At 37.4% G+C, this 24,914-nt stretch overlaps 1 protein-coding gene across 3 annotated transcripts in view; it reads right to left on the reverse strand.

Annotated features, from left to right (window-relative positions):
* OPHN1 (oligophrenin 1) overlaps positions 1–24,914 on the reverse strand; it is a 582,946-nt gene that overhangs the window by 19,510 nt on the left and 538,522 nt on the right. For all 3 annotated transcript variants that reach the window (XM_027093626.1, XM_027093627.1, XM_027093625.1), the window contains 2 exons: positions 20,297–20,444; positions 10,865–11,188 (listed from right to left, as the gene is read on the reverse strand). In XM_027093626.1, coding sequence (XP_026949427.1) covers positions 10,865–11,188; positions 20,297–20,444 — 472 coding nt within the window. The remainder of the gene's footprint in view (positions 1–10,864; positions 11,189–20,296; positions 20,445–24,914) is intronic.

Genomic DNA, 24,914 nt, shown 5'->3' on the forward strand with positions numbered 1-24,914 from the left:
TAATAGGACTTTAGCTGGACTTTGAGGGATGGCTAAGAATCCTTCCTTGCCCCTTCCCCTTATCAACAGTCCTCCTATTTCTGAGTGTTTGGAATTGTCGGAGATAGGTTGAGGGTGGAAAGAGTAGTTCTGAGCTCTTTTATGACACCTACATTTGAAGCTTGAGGCTTCTCATAGGCTCTAGAATATAGAAGAGTAAATATCTACCATCTTCCATGCCTGCCATTTCCTGAGAGGTTGTTACCCAACCACTACCACTATCATTTTTTGAACTTCTTTTATATTACCAGATGTTTTGTATACCTAATCTTACTTAATCCCCACAAAAACCTTACCTGCAATATAGGCATTGTCCCCACTTACAGTTGAGAAAACTGGCTCAGAGAAGTGAAGTTCACCTAATTAAGACTGTGTAGTTAGTAATTAGCCTCCTGTAAAAGCAAAACAACTGCTACCTTTTACTTAGTACTCATTATGTACCAAGTACATTGGTATCTCATTTCATCATTACAGCAATCCTATAGTCACAAATATCTTCATTTTACAAATTAGAAAACTAAGGCTCAGAGAGGTTGTGACTTGCCCAAGGTCCCACAACTGGGATGAAGCAGAGCCAGGATTCAAACTCACATCTCAGTGACTCTGGAGCCTAAGTCATATCTGAGACTCCACTAAGCCTTTTGAGCTTATTGGTATTTTTACCAAATTGTACTTCCTTTTAATTTATTTTTAACTTCGGTCCACAACTTGACTCTTTGGACCTCCCTCTCCAGCCCAACCTATTCCCTCCCTCCCCATTCTCTATCAAATGACCATAACTAAAGAATTTTAGCATTTATAGATTTCTTAGGACTTGATGAACATCAATATTCAACCTTAAGCCAATTTCTTCCACCTTTTTTTACATCCATCTACACCTTACCCGAGAGCACAGAGTAAAGGGAGGCTGTTTTAACTTGTAGATTCCCTCAAACTTCTAGAATCATCTATCTCTTTCTACGACATTCCCCCATGATCACCTTAAAGCCTCTGACCCCTGTGAATCAACTTGGAGTTAGGCTCCAGGAAAGCCAGAGAATGAAAACTAAACACAGTACATTATTAAAAGCATAATGAGTCCAAACAAGAAAATGTGGATAATGGCCATAAAGCTCATTACTGCAAGAGCAAGTCTGTGCCTAATACTTTTAGAGCAGATGCAAATGCTACTCATAGCATTAGTCACCCCAGTGGAGAATTGATGGCCCTGTGGCTGAGCAGGGCCTTACAAGCACCCTTTCCCCAAGCCCAAAAGCATGCTACCAGAATGCAGTCTTCTCTCTCCAGTCAAGACAGAGGCTCCTAAGCCCATATGTCATAGGGTCTCAGTGTGGATGTATTCTCCATTTTTATCTCAGAACCTCTGGCACAGTGAAGGGCTCTTTACCCCATGCTCCTACTGGAATGTATTCTAACTCCCACTAGAACATGGATGACACTGGACTGGGACTGGTTGCTTACATGCCAGCCTCGCCATGAACCTTTGGAGGGCAGGGAACATGGCCATTCATCTTTGTCTTTCTAATTGCACAGCACTGTGCCTGAATAAATGAACAAATACATGTAAGTAGATGTCCTTCCTCTCCGTTCCCCAAAGGAAAGTCCTAAGTCCCTTTGTAGAAGCTACAAAAATGCCCTTTCCAAAGCCAGGCCTGGTAAGAGGCAGCAACATCAAAGGAAGGCAGGAAATTTGGCTTGTATAATTTTGTTCCTCCAAAAGTGAATGCTTCTTAGAAAACAGAAAGGGGAAGGTAGCTGAAGCCACTTAAGAAATAAGAATGTGATACCCAGGGAGCCAAGGTTCAATCCCCATCTCCACATCTTACAATGTGGGTGACTCTGGGCAAGCTGTTTCACTTCTCTGAGCCTCAGTTTCTCCATCTGTGAAATTGGGAAAATAAAACCTATCTCAAAGGCCTATCAGAATGATTAGATGCAATAGATGAAGAGACGTGTCCAGTTCCATGTGTGGAACAGAAAAGGACCCTTGACAAAATTACATCAGCAAACAATATTGGTTACATTATCAAGTTGAGTGTCATGGAACAAAGCAATTTAACATGCACCTTGTTTTTGCTATCTTTAATTACTAAGAAAATATGTGGAGCACATCCAGTCTATTCAAATGTTGGATCAATGCAAGGAGTGAAGATGGTGGATAGGACAGTGGCACAGTTGTATCACTAAAGCAAAGAGACCTATGCATTGACCCTCAGGATGGCAGGCAAAGCTCTGAAGAAGGAGCTGAATTGAAGTGACAACAACAAGATGCAGAGTGGGTCAGCTAAGGTGACAGCTCTCTCCCTCTGACATTGCCATTTCAGGCTGTGGGCTAGAACCTGTGGCTAACAACTATTAGTTATAGCTTGGGGTCAGAGTTGTTTGCAGTTTTTGTTTAGTTGATATTTGTTCTGATGCCCAATATCTGTCACTGGAGTGACAGCCAAAATGGGGAGGAAGGGAGGGAATAAGATGTGAGGAGGTGGGAGTAGGGAAAGTTCCAAGAGGCAACTACACCAGAGGTTTGGCTAATTCTTCACCAAGGGCAGGAGTACTACCTCAGTTCTACTTCCTGTAGCCAAGGCTGGAGGCATGGGTCTTTGAGAAAACCTGCATCACACTGGCCTGTTGCTAACTGATTTAAGGCAGAAAGCAAAGCCAGGGAGTGCTGTGGCCCAGATTTAGATAGTCTGGCTGATACTGGACAGTCAAATGAGTACTCGCATTAGCTGAAACCCTTAGATCAGAGCAGCTGCCGCCAGCAGCCTGAGGCAGGACTAAGGAGGAAGGGGAAGAGTGGAATGTCGTTGGGATTTAACTTTGCAGCAGAAGATGGTGAAAGCGGAACTGATAGGGAGGGCTAAGTTACTGTGTGGGCTGAGCTGATAAGATCTGACTGACCCCAAGGCTTGGCAACAGGCAAGACAAACTTTACTGTGATGAATATAAGTTGAGTTATCCAGTTATCCACCAGATTGATGTGAAGGTCAACATATGACTTATAAATTGAAGCAGTTGTGTACATAGAAGTCTGGCTTAACTTGTTACTTCCGAGAAGAGGCAAATCTTATGAAGAGGAGGAGAAGGGGAAGGAATTAATAACATATTCTGCATATTGATTATATAGCAGATACTTTATTTGTTATTCCTTTTAACCTTAGCAATAATTCTGAGGGATGAACTGTTTCTCCCATTTACAGATAAGGAAACCAAGGTACAAAGAGGTTAAATAACTTAACTGTAATCATACAGATGCATCAGTGTCAAGCTAGAGAATTCATAGTCAGTTACTTAGTAGAAATCTTATCAGAGCCCCATAGAATAGCTTTTACTGAATTGTGCTCTGAGACAATGCCATCAACCCATATTGAGGTTGTTACATGCAACAACCCACATCATGAAAGCAGCTCCAGACAATATGTAAACGAAGGAGCATGTTTCTGTTTACGGACATGGAAAATTGAATTTCATATAATTTTCGTGTCATGTCATATTTTTCTTTTGACTTTTTTTCAACAAATTAAGGCTTAGGTTTGCTAAGTCCTTATAAAAGCTTAAAGACAGTAGGGACCCTGTATGTCTTATTCACTCTTATGTCTTCAACACCTAGAAAGGGGCCAGTTACACAGCAATTATTCTTACTATTTTTTAAGTTCTTATATTTTTCTATATTGTGAAATGCCTTAAATATTTTTTGGAACAGGACATGATATAAAACATAAGGCACATTTTTAAAAGGCTATCTAGCTAGAAAATAAAAGAGTCAGGATGTGGATCTAAGCCTTTGTGATATCAAAGTCTCTTTTTTCATAGAATTATATTCCCCCTAGTCCCCTCTAGATTAGTCACAACCTCCCAACATGAGTCTCCCCATCTAGTAGCCAATTAAATTTGCAGAAGTCAGCCACATTTTGAATTTGTAATTTGTAACTTAAAAAGCCCATAGTTTTGCTGCAGTTGTGCCCTCTTGTCCCTATTTCTACTATACTGGAAAGTAAGAATGAGAAAACAATAGTTCACAGGTTCAAAGCTTCTTATAGGAAGGTAAAGTGATAGTTCTGCCTTACTGGAAAGAACACAGACTTTGATGCCTGCCAGACTTGCTAAGACTTAGATCCCAGATCTGCCAGTTACTCACTATGAACCTTTGGCAATTAACACCTTTGGGAGCCTCAGTTTTCTAGTAGAAAAAAAATATATTCTTCACAATAAGTTTGTGAGGATAAGAAATATTATGCTAGTACCTAGTACAGTGCCAGGAACATAGCAGATACTTAATAAATGGTAAATATAATGCACCTAATGTAGAAGCACCAAAATATATAAGGCAATTATTAACAGACTTAAAGGAAGAAATTGATAGCAACACAATAATAGTAGGGGACTTTAACATTCAACTTACATCAATGGATAGATCATCCATACAGAAAGTCAACAAGGAAATAGCAGTCTTAAATGAAACATTAGACCAGATGGATTTGATAGATTTGTATAGAGCATTCCACCCAAAAGTAGCAAAATACATATTCTCCTCAAGTGCACATGGAACATTCTCAAGGATAGACCATATGTTGGGACACAAAACAAGTCTCAATAAATTTAAGAAGATTGAAATAATATCAGGCAACTTTTCCAATCACAATGGAATGAAACTAGTAATCAACTACAAGAATCTACAAGAATTACAAATACGTGGAGAATGAACAACATACTACTGAAAAACTATTGGGACAACAAAGAAATCAAAGGAGAAATTGAAAATTACCTGAAGACAAATGAAAATGAAAATACGACATACTTAAATTTATGGAATGCAACAAAAGTGGTACTAAGAGGGAAGTCTAGAGCAACACAGGCCTACCTCAAGAAACAAGAAACAAATCTGAAAGAAACAATCTAACCTTACACCTAAATGAACTAGAAAAAAAAGGAAAAAAATGAAGCTCAAAGTCAGTACAAGAAAGGAAATAATAAAGATCAGAGTGGAAATAAATGAAATAGAGACCAAAAAGACAATACAAAAGATCAATGAAGCTAAGAGCTGTTTCTTTGAAAAGATAAACAAAATTAACAAACCTTTAGCTAGACACTAAGAAAAAAGAGAAAAGTCTCTGATAAGTAAAATCAGAAATGAAAGAACAGACATAATAACAGATACCACAGAAATACAAATAATTATAAAAAAAAAGTTATGAATAGCTATATGCCAACAAATCAGCCAACCTAGAAGAAATGGACAAATTCTTGAATCCCAACCTTCCAAGACTAAGTCATGAAGAAAGAAAATCTGAATAGACCGATCACTAACAAAGAAGTTAAAACAGTAAACAAAAACCTCTACCAAACAAAAGTCCAGGACGATACGGCTTTGCAGGTGAATTCTACCAAACATTCAAAGAAGATTTAATACCTATCCTTCTCAAACTTTTCTAAAAACTTAAAGAGGAGGAAAAACTTCCTAACTGATTTCACAAGGCCAACATTACCCTGATACCAAAACCAGACAAGGACAACACACACACACACACACACACACACACAGAGTTACAGGCCAATATCTCTGATGAACATGGATGAAAAAATCCTCAACAAAATATTAGCACATCCAATACAATACATTAAAAGGATCATACATTGTGATCAAGTGAGATTTACTCCAGGGATGCAAGGATGGTTCAATATGTACAAATCAATCAATGTATACACCACACATTAACAAAATGAAAACTAAAAAATGTATCATCTCAATAGATGTAGAAAAAGCATTTGACAAGATTCAATATCCACATATGATAAAAATTCTCAATAAAATGGGTATAGAAGGAAGTACCTCAACATAATAAAGGCCATATATTACAAATTCACAGGCAACATCATACTCAATGGTGAAAAACTGAAAGCTATCCCTCTAAGATCAGGAACAAGACAAGGGTGCCCACTCTCACCACTCTTATTAAACATAGAATTGGAAGTCCTAGCCAGAGCAATTAGGCAATAAGAAGAAATAAAATGCATCTATATTGAAAGGAAGAAGTAAAACTGTCACTATTTGCAGATGATATTATTTTATACATAGAAAACATAATAAAGAAAAAAAGAATGAAAAGAAATGAAGACAACTTAAGAGACCTCTGGTACAACCGTAAACACAACAACATTTGCATTACAGGGGTGCCAGAAGGAGAAGAAGTAGTGAAAGGAACCAAGAAAATATTTGAAGAGATTATAGTTGAAAACTTCCCTAACATGGGAAAAGAAATAGTTACCCAAGTCCAGGAAGTGCAGAGAGTCCCATACAGGATAAACCCAAGGAGAAACGCCCCAAGACACACAGTAATCAAATTGACAAAAAATAAAGACAAAGAAAAATTATTAAAAGCAACAAGGGAAAAATGACAAATAACATGCAAGGGAACTTGCATAAGGTTAACAGCTGATTTCTTAACAGAAACTCTACAAGCCAGAAGTAAGTGGCATGATATACTTAAAGTGATGAAAGGGGAGAACCTACAATCAAGAATATTCTACCTGGCAAGGATCCCATTCAGATTTGACAGAGAAATCAAAAGCTTTAAAGAAAAGCAAAAGCTAAGAGAATTTAGCACACCAAACCAGCTCTACAACAAATGCTAAAGGAACTTCTCTAAGTGGGAAACACAAAAGAAGAAAAGAACCTACAAAAACAAACACAAAACAATTAAGAAAATGGTCACAGGAACATACATATCAATAATTACCTTAAATATGAATGGATTAAATGCTCCAACCAAAAGACACAGGCTCACTGAATGGATACAAAAACAAGACCCATATATATGCTGTCTACAAGAGACCCACATCAGACCTAGGGACACATACAGACTGAAAGTGAGGGGATGGAAAAAGATATTCCATGAAAATGGAAATCAAAAGAAAGCTGGAGTACCAATACTCATATCAGAAAAAAATAGACTAAAATAAAGAATGTTACAAGAGACATGGAAGGACACTACATAATGATCAGGGTATCAGTCCAAGAAGAAGAGATAACAATTATAAATATATACACACCCAATATAGCAGGACGTCAATACATAAGGCAAATGCTAACAGCTATAAAAGAGGAAATCAACAGTAACACAATACTAGTGGGGGAATTTAACACCTCACTTACACCAATGGACAGATCAACCAGACAGAAAATTAATAAGGAAACACAAGCTTTAAATGGCAAAATAGACCAGATAGATATAACTGATATTTATAGGACATTCCATCTGAAAACAGCAGATTACACTTTCTTCTCAAGTGCACATGGAACATTCTCCAGGATAGATCACATCTTTGGTCACAAATCAAGCCTTGGTAAATTTAAGAAAATTGAAATCTTATCAAGCATCTTTTCCGACCACAAGGCTATGAGATTAGAAATAAATTACAGGGGGAAAAGACGTAAAAAAACCCCACACACATGGAAGCTAAACAATACATTACTAAATATCCAAGAGATCACTGGAGAAATCAAAGAGGAAATCAAAAAATACCTAGAGACAAATGACAATAAAAACACGATGATCCAAAACATACGGATGCAGCAAAAGCAGTTCTAAGAGGGAAGTTTATAGCAATACAATCCTACCTCAAGAAACAAGAAAACTCTCAAATAAACAATCTAACCTTACACCTAAAGTAACTAGAGCAAGAAGAACAAAAAAGAACCAAAGATAGTAGAAGGAAAGAAATGATAAATATCAGAGCAGAAATATATGAAATAGAAACAAAGAAAACAATAACAAAGATCAATAAAACTAAAAGCTGGTTCTTTGAGAAGATAAACAAAATTGATTAACCTTTAGCCAGACTCATCAAGAAAAAGAGGGAGAGGACTCAAATCAATAAACTTAGAAATGAAACAGGAGAAGTTAGAACGGACACCATAGAAATACAAAGCATCATAAGAGAGACTACTACAAGCAACTGTATGCCAATAAAATGGACAACCTGGAAGTAATGGACCAATTCTTAGAAAGTATAACCTTCCAAGTCTGAACCAAGAATAAATAGAAACTATGAACAGATAAAACACAAGTAATGAAATTGAAACTGTGATTTAAAATCTTCCAACACACAAAAGTTAAGGACCAGATGGCTTCACAGGTGAATTCTATCAAACATTTAGAGAAGAGCTAATACACATCCTTTTCAAATTCTTCCAAAAATTTGCAGAGGAAGGAACACACCCAAACTCATTCTACGAGGCCACCATCACCCTGATACCAAAACCAAAGATGCTACAAAAAAAGAAAATTACAGACCTATATTACTGATGAAGATAGATGCCAAAATGCTTCACAAAATACTAGTAAACAGAATCCAGTAACACATTAAAAGGATCATACACCATGATCAAGTGGGATTTATCCCAGGGATGCAAGGATTCTTCAATATATGCAAATAAATCAATGTGAAACACCACATTACTAAATTGAAGAATAAAAACCATATGATCACTTCAATAGATACTGAAAGAACTTTTGACAATATTCAACACCTATTTATGATAAAATACTCACCAGAGAGTGGGCATAGAGGGAACCTACCTCAGCATAATAAAGCCATGTACAACAAACCCACAGCAAACACCATTCTCAATGGTGAAAAACTGAAAGCATTTCTACTAAGGTCAGGAACAATACAAGGATGTTTACTCTTGCCCCTATTATTCAACATAGCTTTGGAAGTCATAGCCATGGCAATCAGAGAAGAAAAAGAAATAAAAGGAATACAAATTGGAAAAGAAGAAGTAAAACTGTCACTGTTTGCAGATGACATGGTAATATACATAGATAATCTAAAGATGTCACCAGAAAACTACTAGAGCTCATCAGTAAATTTGGTAAAGTTGCAGGATACAAAATTAAGGGAAAGAAATCTCTTGCATTCCTATACACTAATAATGAAACATCAGAGAGAGAAATTAAGGAAACACTCCCATTCACCATTGCAACAAAAATAATAAAATACTTAGGAATAAACTTGCCTAAGGAGGTAAAAGACCTGTACTCAGAAAACTATAAGACATTGATGAAAGGAATCAAAGATGACACAAACAGATGGAGAGATATACCATGTTCTTGGATTGGAAGAATCAATATTATGAAAGTGACTATACTACACAAAGCAATCTACAGATTCAATGCAATCCCTATCAAACTACCAATGGTATTTTTTACAGAACTAGAACAAAAATTTTTAAAATTTGTATGGAGACACAAAAAACCCCGAATAACCAAAGCAATATTTAGGGGAAAAAAATGGAGCTGGAGGAATGAGACTGACCTCAGACTATACTACAAAGCTACGGTAATCAAGACAATATGGTATTGGCATGAAAGCAGAAATATAGATAAAAGGAACAGGATAGAAAGCCCAGAGATAAACCCATGCACTTATAGTCAACTAATCTATGACAAAAGAGGCAAGGATATACAATGGAGAAAAGGTAGTCTCTTCAGTAAAGTGGTACTGGGAAAACTGGACAGCTAAATGTAAAAGAATGAATTAGAAAACTCCCTAACACCATACAGAAAAATAAAATGGATTAAATACCTTAATGTAAAACTGGACACTGTAAGACTCTTAGAGGAAAACATAGGAAGAACTATGTAAAGAACTCTTTGACATACATCACAGCAATTTCTTTTTTGACCCACCTCCTAGAGTAATGGACATAAAAGCAAAAATAAAGAAATGGGACCTAATGAAACTTAAAAGCTTTTGCACAGCAAAGGAAGCCATAAACAAGACGAAAAGACAATCCTCAGAATGGAAGAAAATATTTGCAAATGAATCAACAAACAAAGGATTAATCTCCAAAACATGTAAACAGCTCCTGCAGCTCAGTATTAAAAAAAAAAACAACCCAATCAAAAAACAGGCAGAAGACCTAAATAGACATTTCTCCAAAGAAGACATACAGATGACCAAGAGGCACATGAAAAGCTGCTCAACATCACTAATTATTAGAGAAATGCAAATCAAAACTACAATGAGGCATCACGTCTCACTGGTTAGAATGGGCATCATCAAAAAATCTACAAACAACAAATGCTGGAGAGGGTGTGGAGAAAAGGGAACCCTCTTGCACTGTTGGTGGGAAAGTAAATTGGTACAGCCACTATGGAGAACAGTATGGAGGTTTGTTTAAAAACTAAAAGTAGAACTACCATATGACCCAGCAATCCCACTACTGGGCATATACCCAGAGAAAACCATAATTCAGAAATACACATGCACCCCAATGTTCATTGCATCACTGTTTACAATAGCCAGGTCATGGAAGCAACCTAAATGCCTACTGACTGACGAATAGATAAAGAAGATTTGGTCCATATATACAATGGAATATTACTCAGCCATAAATAGGGATGAAATTGGGTCATTTGTAGAGACGTGGATGGACCTAGAGAGTGTCATACAGAGTGAAGTAAGTCAGGAAGAGAAAAACAAATATCGTACATTAACGCATATATGTGGAATCTAGAAAAATGGTACAGATGATCCAGTTTGCAAGGCAGAAGTTGAGACACAGATGTAGAGAACAAACATATGGACACCAAGGGGGGAAAGCGAGTGGCGGGGTGGTGGTGGGATAAAAAAAAAAAAAAAAGAAACCTAAGTAAGAGATTATAAAATCCATTCAATGGAGAATATTTTTAATTGGTAAGATCCTATGCATAATTCTATGTTATTTTAATGAAATTATTAAAGTGAACAATTTCTAGGGAAATATAAAAAAAAATAGTTGAGGTAATTTCTCTTCCCTGTGGGATTCCCAAGCACTTACCTTCCTTGTGGTGAGCCAGGGGCCGAGGAGCTGGTCTCTTTACATGGAAAGAGGAGGTCTTAGTGGGCCCATGACCTGGCACAGGTCCATTGGTGGCCTTTGGTATGGCCTTGGTCCCTCCATCCTGCAGCCTAGATACCAACTTCCCCACATCCACCTCGAGGCAGGACTCCAACTTGCCATCTGAAACAGGCCTGCTTGGGGATTTCCTCCCATGATCTGCTTCCCCACTTCTCTGCATAGGCATTTTGGGGTGTTGGGGCATCTTGGTTGGTTCTATACTGCTGATGATAGTACCATTCGGTGTTCTGTGTTGGATTTCATCTAGGAAAAGATGGTGCAAAGAGGAAACATTAATGATAACCTTTGTATATATAATATTGCAAAGTTATACACATATTCAAAGGAACTATTGTCATGGAACAAATCAATGATATCCCACAAAATCAGTCTCTACCCATTCCAGTTCATGTGGAGTCACAAGTCTCATAAAACAGGGAATTCAGTTTAAGATCTGAGTATTATTTTCATGACCACAATTCAGCAAAACCACAATATGCCAAGATACTTTATTTAAAGGGATATGTTAAAAAGGGACTTAAGAGACCCCAATCAATTGTACATTATATTACTTTTAAATAAGGTACCATTTAATCCCTATTTCTATTTCTCTCAAAAGTAATTTATAAAGATCTCTTAAATTTCAAGGTAATACACTTAACAGAATTTAACTTCTTTCTCCATCCTCATAAAGACATCCTCAACTCACCACTTTATGGCTTTCCCTTAGCTTTTGTGGTTTACAATTTCCTGTGACAATAGTATATGCTTTTCAGTTGCCCTGTTTCTTAATTAAAGCTTTGAGTCGCTAATGAGAGCCAAGGATATTCTCCCTAGAAAAATTAACCTACACAAATACATGTAAAATTTTGAAAACTAATTTTAAGAGATTCATGGAACCCCCTGAAGCTGTTAATGAACCCCCGATTGAGAACTCCTGCTCTAAGGAAATTATCACCTTCCTTGGTAATAGAAAACCTAGATCAGAGTGTAGTGGTTAAGAACAGAGGTTCTGGTCAGCTAAATGAGACCTGAGAGATATGTCAACCAGTTGTAATATATGCGTCTTATTTGGATCCTGGTTATTTTCAAAAAAAATGTAAAAATAGGAGAATCTGAATACTGACTAGACAGTGATCTTAAGGAATTACTATGTTGTTTAGTGTTCTTTTCTTTTATGTATGACGATGGTATTGAGATTTTGGTTAAAATAGTGTTCTTATCTTTTACAGGTACATACTGAAACATTTATGGATGAAATGACATGATGTCTGAGTTGGGGCAATTGATAGGGGTACAGATGAAACAAGATTGGGCATGTGGCAAGGATTCTTCAAAAAATGCAAATCAATCAATGTGATACACCATATTAACAAATGGAAAGAGAAAAACCATATGATCATCTCAATAGATGCAGAAAAAGCATGAAGAAGATTGTTCTGGAATTAGATGTTTGCACAAGCTTGTGAATATACTAAAAACCACTGACCTACACTTGAAAAGGGTGAATTTTATTTCATATGAATTATATCTCAGTTTAAAAAAAAGTTAGAAAATTGTCTAGAGTGGGTGATCCCATTGGTGATCTTCTGGCACAAAGAACTCCTCACACAGAGGGGCAAATTAAGACCCAGAATAAGGAAGTGACTAGCCCAAGTTATTCAGTAAGCTAGTGGCCAAGGTTAAATTATATCTCAGGTCTACTATCACCCAGTTCATTCATTTATTACACACATTTATTGAGGATTTATGATATGCTAGATACTATGCTGGCACTAGGGATACAGAGTGAAAAATTTCTGCTGGCATAGAGATTATATTTTCTGGTGTGTATTTGGGGAGATTGTAAATAGACAAATAAATGAGTTTATCCAATTAAAATGGGAGTATGGAACAACAGAGTAGGCATTCAGTGTTCCCTTCTACTTTCTCCTAAATGCCAGATCACCTCCTAAGGAGGTGATCCCTTAAACTGGGTGATCTCTTTCCCTTCATTATTCCCTATACGCCCAGCCATTTATTCTACAAGTATTTAATGAACACATGGGATATATAGGAATTGTTCTAGAGGCTGGTGATAAAAGTGGATCTGACATTCTAATGGGAAAGACAGATAATAAACATGTGAACAAAGTAGCAAGTGATAGGAATAAAATAAAGCGGTGTAAAAGGATAGAGAGTAATGGAGAAGGAGAAAGATCTATTTAAATAGAGTATTCAGAGAAGGTCTCTATGAAGAGACGTCATTTAGCTGAGATCTGAATGAAGGAGTAAAGTTTGCAAAGTTCTGGAGGAAGAATGTTTAGAACCACGAGAACAGCAAATATAAAGGACCTTGGGTAAGTTTGACATGTATAAGGAATGGCAAAACCAATGAGATTAGAGCAGAGAGAACAAAGGGTACAGAGAGACAGTGAAGTTCAGAAATGAGATCAGAAAGGTAAGTGAGGATCATATAATGCAGAATAAAATGTAAATTTTCTTCTAAAAATGAAGAGAAGTCACTGGAAATTTGGACCAGAGGGAATGATATGATCTGATTTACATGTTTAAAAGAATACACATCTTACTGGCTGCTGTGGAGAACAAATTATAGTCAGGCAAGAAGAAAAGCAAGGATAAGAGTTTGGAAGCTCCTGTAGCCACCCAAGTAAGAGATGATGGTGGCTCTACCAGGAAGGTAGCAGTAGGAATTAGTAGGTTCAACATACAATGTGCACAGAGAGCTAAGAGGAATTGCTGATGGATTAGGTGTAAGGTAAAAGGAAAAGAGAGTAATCAAGGATCATCCCAAAGTTCTTGACCTTAGCCATTGGGTGACTGGTACTGCCAATTACTTAAATGAGGGAGACCAGAGTAAGAGTAGATTGAGGAGGAATAGGAAATCAAGAGTATTTGTACATTTTGAATTGGAAATGTCCATGAGTCATCTAAAGAGAGATGTTGAACAGGGAGTTTGAGATGGGAAGAGGGGAGATAGTACTCCTTGATATATAAATTTGAAAATCATCCTCATATTTTAAAGATATTTAAAACCATGAGACTGAATGAGATCATGCAGAAAACAAATATAAACAGAGAAGTGGACTGAGAAAAATAGAACAGAACAAAACAAAATAAAACTCTGGGACCTTCCAACATGTAGAAATTGAGAAGAAAAGGAAAACCAAGAGGAGACTGAAATGGAATGTCTAGTGAGGTAGAAGGAGAGTTTGGTGTCCTGAAAGCCAAGTGAATAAGTGTTTCAAGAAGGAAGAGTAACTAAAATGAAATGCTTCTCACAGGCTGAGTATGATAATAGTGGAGTGGCACATGGAGATTGTTGGTAATCTTGACAAAAAAGGTCTCAACAGACTAGTGAGGAGAGAGGCCCATTTAAAATGGGTGCAGAATCCATACTAAGCAATTATTCAACTAAATGGCATTTATTTGTTTATCTATCTGTATCTATCTATCTATCTATCTATCTATCTATCTATCTATCTATCTATCATCTATCTATCTCCATTTAGCCTATAAACTCCTTGAGGCCAGGGACTGTCTTAATTCCACCTAGCATAGTACTTAATCCATGTGAGCTGATTTTCTCCCCAGCTTTATCGGGATATAATTGACAAATAAACATTGTATATATTTAAGGTATACAATGTGATGTTTTGATATATGAATACATTGTAAAATGAGTACCACAATCAATCTAATTAACATATCCATCACCTCATATAGTTTCAAATTTTGTGTGTGGTAAGAATATTTAAGATCTACTCTTTTCACAAACTTCAAGTATACAATATAGTATTATTAACTACAGTCACAATGCTGTATCATATCTCCAGAACATATTCATCCTGAATAACTGAACCTTGTACCCTTTGATCAAACACCTCCCCATTTCACTCTCCCCTAAGTCCCTGGCAGCCACCATCCTACTTTATGCTTCTATGAGTTTGACTTTTTTAGATTCCACATATAAGTGAAATCATGCAGCATTTATCTCTCTGCCCTTATCTCATCTCACTTAGCATAAGGTCCTTCAGGTTCATCCATGTTGTCACAAATTACAAGTTTTCCTTCTTTTGTACCTAAGGCTGAATAATATTCCATTTTGTGTGTGTGTGTGTGCACCTGTGTGTGTTTCTGGGTGTGTGTCTATGTATCTCTCACATTTTCTTTATCCATTCATCTGTTGATGAACATTTTGCTACTTCCATATGCAGCTATTGTAAATAATGCTGCAATGAACATGAGAGTGCAGATATCTTTTCGAGATACTAATTTCATTCCCTTTGGATATATTCCCAGAAATGGAATTACTGGATCATATGATAGTTTATATTTTTTCATTGACACAGTTGGTAACTTTTGTTCTGTGGGCAACCAAAAAGAAGTAACAAGAGGGCTTCCCTGGTGGCGCAGTGGTTGAGAGTCTGCCTGCCAATGCAGGGGACACGGGTTCGAGCCCTGGTCTGGGAAGATCCCACATGCCGGGGAGCAACTAGGCCCGTGAGCCACAACTACTGAGCCTGCGCGTCTGGAGCCTGTGCTCCACAAGAAGAGAGGCCGCGACAGTGAGAGGTCCGCGCACCGCAATGAAGAGTGGCCCCCGCTTGCCACAACTGGAGAAAGCCCTCACGCAGAAATGAGGACCCAACACAGCCAAAGATAAATAAATAAATCAATTTAAAAAAAAAAAGAAGTAACAAGATCACAAAATATGAAGAACTGTTAATAAGTGGTATGAGTGAAACAAACTAGGGACAGAGGCAAACAACCAAGGAGAGCCACTTTGGTGGTTGAAGAGGGCCTTTTGGAGGAGGTGGCACTTATCTTGAGACCTGAAGCATAAGAATGACCCAGCCATGCGAAAGTGCCAAGGGAGAGTGTCCAGCAAAGGGGATAGCAGGTGCAAAGGCCTGGATTATGAGGGCATGCTTGAGGTCCTGAAAGAACCTGATATACCTGGAGGATGGGGATGATACATGTATCAGCAGTTCATTCCTATGTGTTGTTGAGTAGTACTCCATTGTATGCATATACCACAGTTTGTTTGTTCATTCATCAGTTGATGAACATTTAGGTTGCTCACAGTTTTTGGCTGATATGAAAAAAGCTGCTATAAATATTCAAATGTAAGTCTTTGTGAAGCTGTGTTTTCATTTCTCTTGGGTACATACTTAAGAGTGGAGTTGCTGGGTTATGTGGTAGCAATTATTTGATTGCTTTTTGTTTTTGTTCCTGTGTATGGGTCATGCTTTCTTGTTTCTTTAGATATATCATAATTTTTTATTGAAAACTGGACAGTTTAAGTAATATAGCAACTCTGAAATTCAGATTATCTCTTCTCCCCAAGGTTTGTTGTTGTTGCTGTTTATTTTAGTTATTATTGTTAGTTTACTGACTTTTTTCACCCATTTATGTTAAATCTGTATTCTTTGTTGAGTGTGGCCACTAAAGACACGGCTTAGTTAGTTTTGTGGTCAGCTAATGATTAGACAGAGATTGCCTTAAAACACTAAGAACCAATATGACTCCCAGTGTTTGCAAAGGGGCTCTGTATCAATGTTTGAGTATGCCTTGAACACTCAGCCAGGCAGTTGACAACTCTATATGGTAGTTTATTTTTAATTTTTTGAGAAACCTACACACAGCTTTCCATAATGGCTGTACTAATTTACATTACCACCAACAATGTACAAGGGTTCCCTTTTCTCCACATTCTTGTCAACACTTGTTATCTTTTGTCATTTTTTGTAATAACTATAATAGGTGTGAGATGATATCTTGTAGTTTTGATTTGCATTTCCCTGATGATCAGTGATGTTGAGTAACTTTCCATATACCTGTTGGACATTTATTTGTCTTGTTCTGAGAAATGTCTATTTAGGTCCTTTGACCTTTAAAAATTGGGTTATTTCTTTTCTTATTATTGAGTAGTATGGGTTCCTTATGTATTTTGGAATATTAACCCCTTATCAGACATATGATTTGCAAATATCTTCTCCTATTCTGTAGGTTGTCTCCTCACTTTCTTGATTGTTTCCCTTGCTGTGCAGGAGCTCTTTAGCATGATGCAATCACATTTGTCCATTCTGCTTTTGTTGCCTATACTTTGGGGGTCATATCCAAAAAAATCACTGCCCAGACCAGACAATGCCAAGTAGCTTTCCCCCCACATTTTCTTCTTGTAGTTTTACAGCTATGGGTATTACATTTATGTCTTTAATCCATTTTGAGTTGATCTTTGTACATTGTGTGAGATAAGGATCCAATTTCTCTGCATGTGGATATCCATTTTTCCCAACACCATGTACTGAAAAGACTATACTTTCCCATTGTGTATTCTTGACACCTTTATCAAAGGTCAATTGATCATAAATGTGTGTACTTTTTCAGGGCTCATTATTCTGTTTCATTTGTATATATGTCTATTTTTATGCCAGTACTATACTCTTTTGGTTACTATTGCTTTGTAGTATATTTTGAAATCATAAAGTCTTCAACTTTGCTTTTCTTTCTCAAGATTGCTTTGGGGTCTTTTATCATGAAGTTTACATAAAACATAGTTATAGCAGTCTGTTTAAAGCTAACAAAGTAACATTGACTACATATAATAACTCTACATTTTAACGACTGCTACCCCTACATTTTATGTTCTTGATGTCATAATTTATAACTTTTTAGATTGTGTATCCATTAACAAATTATTGTAGCTATAGTTATTTTTAATACTTTTGTAATTTCACTTTCATACTAGAATTAAAAGTGGTTTACACATCACTATTACAGTATTAGAATATTCTGAATTAGGCTATATTATGTTTACCAATTTGTTTTATACTTTCATATGTTTTCATGTTGTTACTGTCCATTTATTTCAACTTGAATACCCTCTTTTAGCATGTCTTATTTATTTATTTAATTGAAGTACAGTTGATTTACAACGTCCTGTTATTTTCAGGAGTACAGCACAGTGATTCAGTTATATATACAGTACAGTGATTCAGTTTATATATATATACACTCTTTTTCAGATTCTTTTCCCTTATAGGTTATTAAAAATATTGAGTATATTTCCCTGTGTTATACAGTAGGTCCTTATTGGCTATCTATTTTATATATAGTAGTGTATATGTGCTAATTCCAACCTCCTAATTTATCCCTCACCCACTTTCCCCTTTGGTAACCATAAGTTTGTTTTCTATGTCTGTGTGTCTATTTCAGTTTTGTATATAGATTCATTTGTATCTTTTTTTGTTAGATGCCACATATAAGCAATTTCATATGATATTTGTCTTTCACTGTCTGGCTTACTTCACTTAGTATGATGTTTTAACATTTCTTTTAAACCAAGTCTGGTGGTAGTCAACTCCTTCGTTTTATCTCTCCTTCATTTCTGAAGGACTGCTTTGCCCAGTATAGTATTCCTGGTTGGCAGTTTTTTTCCTTTCAGTATTTTGAATATATCAACCCATTCTCTCCTGGCCTGCAAGGTTTCTGCTGGGAAATCTGCTTACAGTATTATGGGGGTTTCCTTTTATTTGATGATTTGCTTTTTTCTTGCTGCATTCAAAATTCTCTTTGTCTTGGAATTTTGAGAATTTTATAACAATGTGTCTTGGTTAAATCCTCTTTAGGTTTAACTTATTTGGGTTTCTTTGGGCTTCATGGATCCAGATGTTCATTTCCTTCTCCAGATTTAGGAATTTTTCTGTCATTATTTCTTTAAATAATCTTTGTGCCCCTTTCTCTTTCTGTGCTCCTTCTGAGACTTCCATATGTGTATATTGGTTTGTATACGGTGTCCCATAGGTCTCTTAGGTTTTCTTCATTTTTACAATCTTTTTTTCTTTTTGTTCCTCTGACTGGATAATTTTAAGTGACCTGTCTGACTGCACTGATTCTTTCTTCTGCTTGTTCGAGTTTGATGTTGAAGCTCTCTACTGAGTTTTTCAATGCAGTCATTGTGTTCTTCAGCTCCAGAATTTCTTTTTGGTTCTCTTTTTTTATGATTTCTATAACTTTCTTGAACTTCTCATGTATTATTTTCCTGATTTTGTTTAGTTGTCTGAGTTCTCTTGTAGCTCACTGAGCTTCTTTAAGATGATTATTTGGAATTCCTTTTCAGACAGTTCATAGATCTCCATTTCATTAGGATGAGTTCATTGTGCTTTATTTTGTTCCTTTGGTGGTGTTAAGTTTCCCTGATTATTCCTGATCCTTGTGACCTTGAGTGGGTGTTTACCTATTTGAAGAAACAGGCACATCTTCCTGGCTTTGGCAAGGAAAGCCTTTGGTCAGGCAGCACAACCAGAGATTCTGGTTAGGCCACCTGGCAGGCTCCAGAAGTGGGCTTGCTGCTAGAGTCCTTGGGTAGGCTGGTCTGGTGCCAGGGTCAGTGGATGGGCAAGTTTTCATCCTGGATCTACAGGGGAGAGCTTGAAGCCTGGGTCCAGGGGGCTAGCCTGGCATTGAGGCAGACCTGGAGGCTGGATCTGCAGGAGGCTGGACTGTATGCTGAACTATGGTTATGTCCTGGAGACTAGAGCCACAGGGGCCAGCTTGGCATGTAATGGGTCTGGATTCTGGGTCTTCAGGGGCAGGCCTGGTGCCTGGGGCTGCAGAGAATGGCCTAGTGCTGGGGCAGGTCTGGAGCTTGGGTTGGTGGAGGCTGGCCTAGAGTCTGGAAAAATGGGGGATGGGTTGGTGCTCGGGTTTACTGGGGTGGGCCTGTTGCTGGGGTCCAAGGTAAAGTTGGGTGCTCATCTCACTCTCCTTCCTCCATGTGGAGGGGATTTCTCCCTGAACTACACTGTGTAAGCTTGGGGGAAGGGTGACATGGGTAATATGAAAATGTCCTTTCTAGCATCTGCAATGTACCTTTTCTTATTTCTGTACTCAACCCAGGTTCTTTGAACTCTCATCTGGATTCCATAGATTTCATGAAGGGGTTTTCATGCATGGATGGTTGTTTGAATTCACATTACTGTGAAGGGACAAGCACTAGAAACTCCTATTCAGCCATCAGTTCTCTATGTTAACTGAATTTGTATTTAAAAACTCAGAACATTCAGAAAACACATTGCTCACTCATTTCAATGTACTGAGGTACAGATCTAAGAACACCTTGTATCCTTCACTGGTCTGCTAAGGGAAAATGGTAGCTGATTTTACAGGTTCACCTCTGTCCTATCCACTGCCAAAAGAATAATTCACTCTCTGGGCACAAATTTTACAAACCTTGGCTTGCCTGGCCCAGGACCCAGAAAACGTCTAACTTTTCAGAAAAGATGGTTATGCCTCCATGTCTTCCTTTCAATATTCTCTTTGTCTCCAATCAATATTAAGAAGCTAAGGGTAAACTTTAGTACTGACCTTCACTTTCATCCAGGGAAGAAGTATAGAAAACTGTCCTTTCCCTCAGCAAGCGCTTCGAAATTGTGATTGGTTTGTGCCTTCTTGCTGTCACTCGAGGTGGAGGCACTGGGGGTGCAGTACTTTCCTCAGGTGGACCTGAATAAATCTGTAGAGGGGAAATATTTCCAGAAAACAATTAGAAAGATCAACTTTTTGTATCCTTAATGCTAACTACCAGTTGATGCCCATCAGCATTACACCTAAAGTCTGCCATAGCAATTCTAATATGACTAAAGGAATTGTGGGGATTTTCTTAATCACTCTAGCTACCAGCAAGTGTTTAGAGATCTCCTATCATGTTTGAGGTGCAGGATCTGGTACTTCTCAGTGTGGAGGAAAGAATGCAGACAAAAACTGCAACATCAGGAGAGCACCCTTCTATTTATTAGATGGGATGCTGCCCAATACATGGATCATTTAATAAAACCAATTAGATCATTACTTTAAAAACCTGCAACATCAGTCCTGGATTTTCCACTTACTGCCTGGGAAACTGTAAAAAAGTCACTACTTCTGCCAACAAAACCCAGAAAAAGGTCATCTCACATCTCTGAGCCTTAGCTTCCTCATCTGTAAATTGGTGGGAACACCACCTATCACAGGGTGTGGTGAGTGAGAATCAAGTGAAAAGGGTAGTCAAGGTACATTGTATGGGTAGGGGTGGTGTGTGAAGAATGATTAAAAACACCCACATGCATTCAATATTTCTGAAAAGATACAATCCCCAAAAAAACACACCTGGTTACATTGTTTGCCCCAAGACAGGACTAATGAGTGGCTAAGGGAAGTATGGAGGAAACTTATTTTTCACCCCTATATCACTTTGATCTTTAAAAATTTCATACCATGTATGCATTACTTATTCAAAAAAGATAGGACAAACACAAAGTGCCTTGGAAGATGTAAAAAGTGCTGGGTAAGTGAGGGAGGAGCTGTGATTAGAATTTGTATATAATGTCTCATATGCACTTAAGATCTTCCTGTCCCTGGGGAGAATGACTTTTGGGAAGAGTGAAAATATTTTGGGAAGACACACATATGTGGTGATGGAGGAAGGGGACCAGTGTCCATTGCAATAATGAAATCAACCCCAATGATTAATGCAAAGAGAAATGTCACAGCCCAACATTCTATCAGGCAAGAGTCAACATAGATTGTAGTCACAAAACTTACATGAATGGGAACACAAGGCAAGCCTGTGTAAAAGCTGCACAATGATAGAGAACAAGGTAAGAAGAATCATAAAGCTGTATATGTCTCAATGTCTCACGGTATACGGAAAAGAGAATATGACATAGTAGCAAGCAGATGAGCTTTGAGGTCATATACATTTAGGTCATATTTCTGGTTCCACCACCATTAGTAATAATATTCTAAATAGCTACCATTTTGTGAGCATCTGCTTAGGCACTATAGTAGCTATTACAAATATTCCTTGCTATTCATCAAACACACCAGGGACTTTGCACTGAGTGTTTTTTCTACCTGGAGTGCTCTTCCTCCAGATATCCATATAGCTTGCTCTCTTGATTCCAGTAGGATTAACGATCAAATATACCCTTCTCAGTGAGTCCTTCCAGGCAAATGTATCAAAACTTTGACATGCTTCCTCTACCAAGTGCTTCCCATCCCCCGTCCCTATTTAACATTTTTTCTTATCACTTTCTAACATAGTATATTGTATTCAATACTTATTTAGTTTTTTGTTGTCTGTCTCTCCACTCGATTGTATACAATACTGAAGTATATCATTGTGTTCATGCTGTAACTCCAGCAACTAGAAGAGTGACTAGAATTGCTGGGCCAAAAAACAAACACATTTAAAATTCTGTTATAAAAGGCCAAATTATCCTCTGAAAAGACCATAACAGCTACTTTCTCCTCAAGCCAAAATACGGCAAAAGAAATTAGATTTACAACTTCAGCATGAAACAATTAAAAAACTAGAAAAAATGTAACAATGATTCTGAAGGCATTTGAAATCTGGCAATTAAGGACAGTGATCCATGAGAGACAGGAAAAATAAATGAGGTGAGGTGAGCCCCATGACTGTACCATGTTACAGCCTGGAAAGATTCTTCAGGCCATAATACAGGAAGAAAAACCCAGAGAAGCCCAGCAGTCTCCATTAGCTGAAGACACTGAGTTGCAAGTAGGAGGAGGGCAAGGAAGAGAGAGTTTTGAGGGCAGGGTACCAGAAAGGAGATAGCTGCACAGAGAGCTCTGAAGATTTGCAGGGGTACTATTTAAGAATTTAGCTGCGTAAAATCAATCAATGTGATAAACCATATTTGCAAACTGAAGGAGAAAAACCATATGATCATCTCAAAAGATGCAGAAAAAGCTTTCAACAAAAATTCAACACCCATTTATGATAAAAACCCTCCAAAAAGTAGGCATAGAGGGAACTTACCTCAACATAATAATGGCCGTATATGACAAACCCACAGCCAACATCGTCCTCAGTGGTGAAAAACAAATCATTTCCGCTAAGATCAAGAACAAGGCAACATTGCCCACTCTCACCACTATTATTCAAAATAGTTTTGGAAGTTTTAGCCACAGCAATCAGACAAGAAAAAGAAATAAAAGGAATCCAAATCGGAAAAGAAGACGTGAAGCCGCCACTATTTGCAGATGACATGATAACTATACATAGAGAATCCTAAAGATGCTACCAGAAACTACTGGAGCTAATCAATGAATTTGGTAAAGTAGCAGGATACAAAATTAATGCACAGAAATCTCTTGCATTCCTATACACTAAAGATGAAAAATCTGAAAGAGAAATTAAGGAAATACTCCCATTTACCATTGCAACAAAAACAATAAAATACCTAGGAATAAACCTACCTAAGGAGACAGAAGACCTGTATGAAGAAAACTATAAGACATTGATGAAATAAATTAAAGATGATACAAACAGATGGAGAGATATACCATGTTCTTAGACTGGAAGAATCAACATTGTGAAAATGACTATATTACCAAAAGCAATCTAGAGATTCAATGCAATCCCTATCAAAATACCAATGGCATTTTTTACAGAACTAGAACAAAAAAATTCACAATTTGTATGGAAACACAATAGCCAAAGCAATCTTGAGAAAGGAAAATGAAACTGGAGGAATCAGGCTCCCAGACTTCAGACTACACTACAAAGCTACAGTAATCAAGACAATATAGTACTGGCACAAAAACAGAAATATAGATCAGTGGAAAAGGATAGAAAGTCCAGAGGTAAACCCACGTACCTATGGTCACCTTATTTTTGATAAAGGGGGCAAGAATATACAATGGAGAAAAGACAGCCTCTTCAGTAAGTGGTACTGGGAAAACTGGACAGCTACATGTAGAAGAATGAAATTAGAACACTCCCTAACACCATACACAAAAATAAACTCAAAATGGGTTAAAGACCTAAATGTAAGGCCAGACAGTATCAAACTCTTAGAGGAAAACATAGGCAGAACACTCTATGATATAAATCACAGCAAGATCCTTTTTGACCCACCTCCTAGGGAAATGGAAATAAAAACAAAAATAAGCAAATGGGACCTAATGAAACTTAAAAGCTTTTGCACAGCAAAGGAAACCATAAACAAGACCAAAAGACAAACCTCATAATGGGAGAAAATATTTGCAAATGAAGCAACTGACAAAGGATCAATCTCCAAAATTTACAAACAGCTCATGCAGCTCAATATCAAAAACACAAACAACCCAATCCAAAAATGGGCGGAAGACCTAAATAGACATTTCTCCAAAGAAGATATACAGATTGCCAACAAACACATGAAATGATGCTCAACATCACTAATCATTAGAGAAATGCAAATCAAAACTACAATGAGGCATCACCTCTCACCAGTCAGAATGGCCATCATCAAAAAATCTATAAACAATAAATGCTGGAGAGGGTGTGGAGAAAAGGGAACCCTCCTGCACTGTTGGTGGGAATGTTAATTGATACAGCCACTATGGAGAACAGTATGGAGGTTCCTTAAAAAACTACAAATTGAACTACCATATGACCCAGCAATCCCACTACTGGGCATATACCGAGAAAACCATAATTCAAAAAGAGTCATGTACCACAATGTTCATTGCAGCTCTATTTACAATAGCCAGGACATGGAAGCAACCTAAGTGTCCATCAACAGATGAATGGATAAAGAAGATGTGGCACATATATACAATAGAATATTACTCAGCCATAAAAAGAAATGAAATTGAGTTATTTGGAGTGAGGTGGATGGACCTAGAGTCTGTCATACAGAGTGAAGTAAGTCAGAAAGAGAAAAACAAATACCATATGCTAACACGTATATATGGAATCCAAAAAAAAAAAAAGGTTCTGAAGAACCTAGGGGCAGGACAGGAATAAAGATTCAGATGTAGAGAATGGATTTGAGGACATGGGGAGGGGGAAGGGTAACCTGGGACGAAATGAGATAGTGGCATGGACCTATATACACTACCAAATGTAAAATAGATAGCTAGTGGGAAGCAGCTGCATAGGACAGGGTGATCAGCTCGGTGCTTTGTGACCACCTAGAGGGGTGGGATAGGGAGG

The sequence above is a fragment of the Aethalodelphis obliquidens genome, unplaced genomic scaffold (assembly GCF_003676395.1).
Source record: "Aethalodelphis obliquidens isolate GAN/ISIS:26980383/991018 unplaced genomic scaffold, ASM367639v1 scaffold85, whole genome shotgun sequence".
Classification (NCBI taxonomy): Eukaryota; Metazoa; Chordata; class Mammalia; order Artiodactyla; family Delphinidae; genus Aethalodelphis; species Aethalodelphis obliquidens.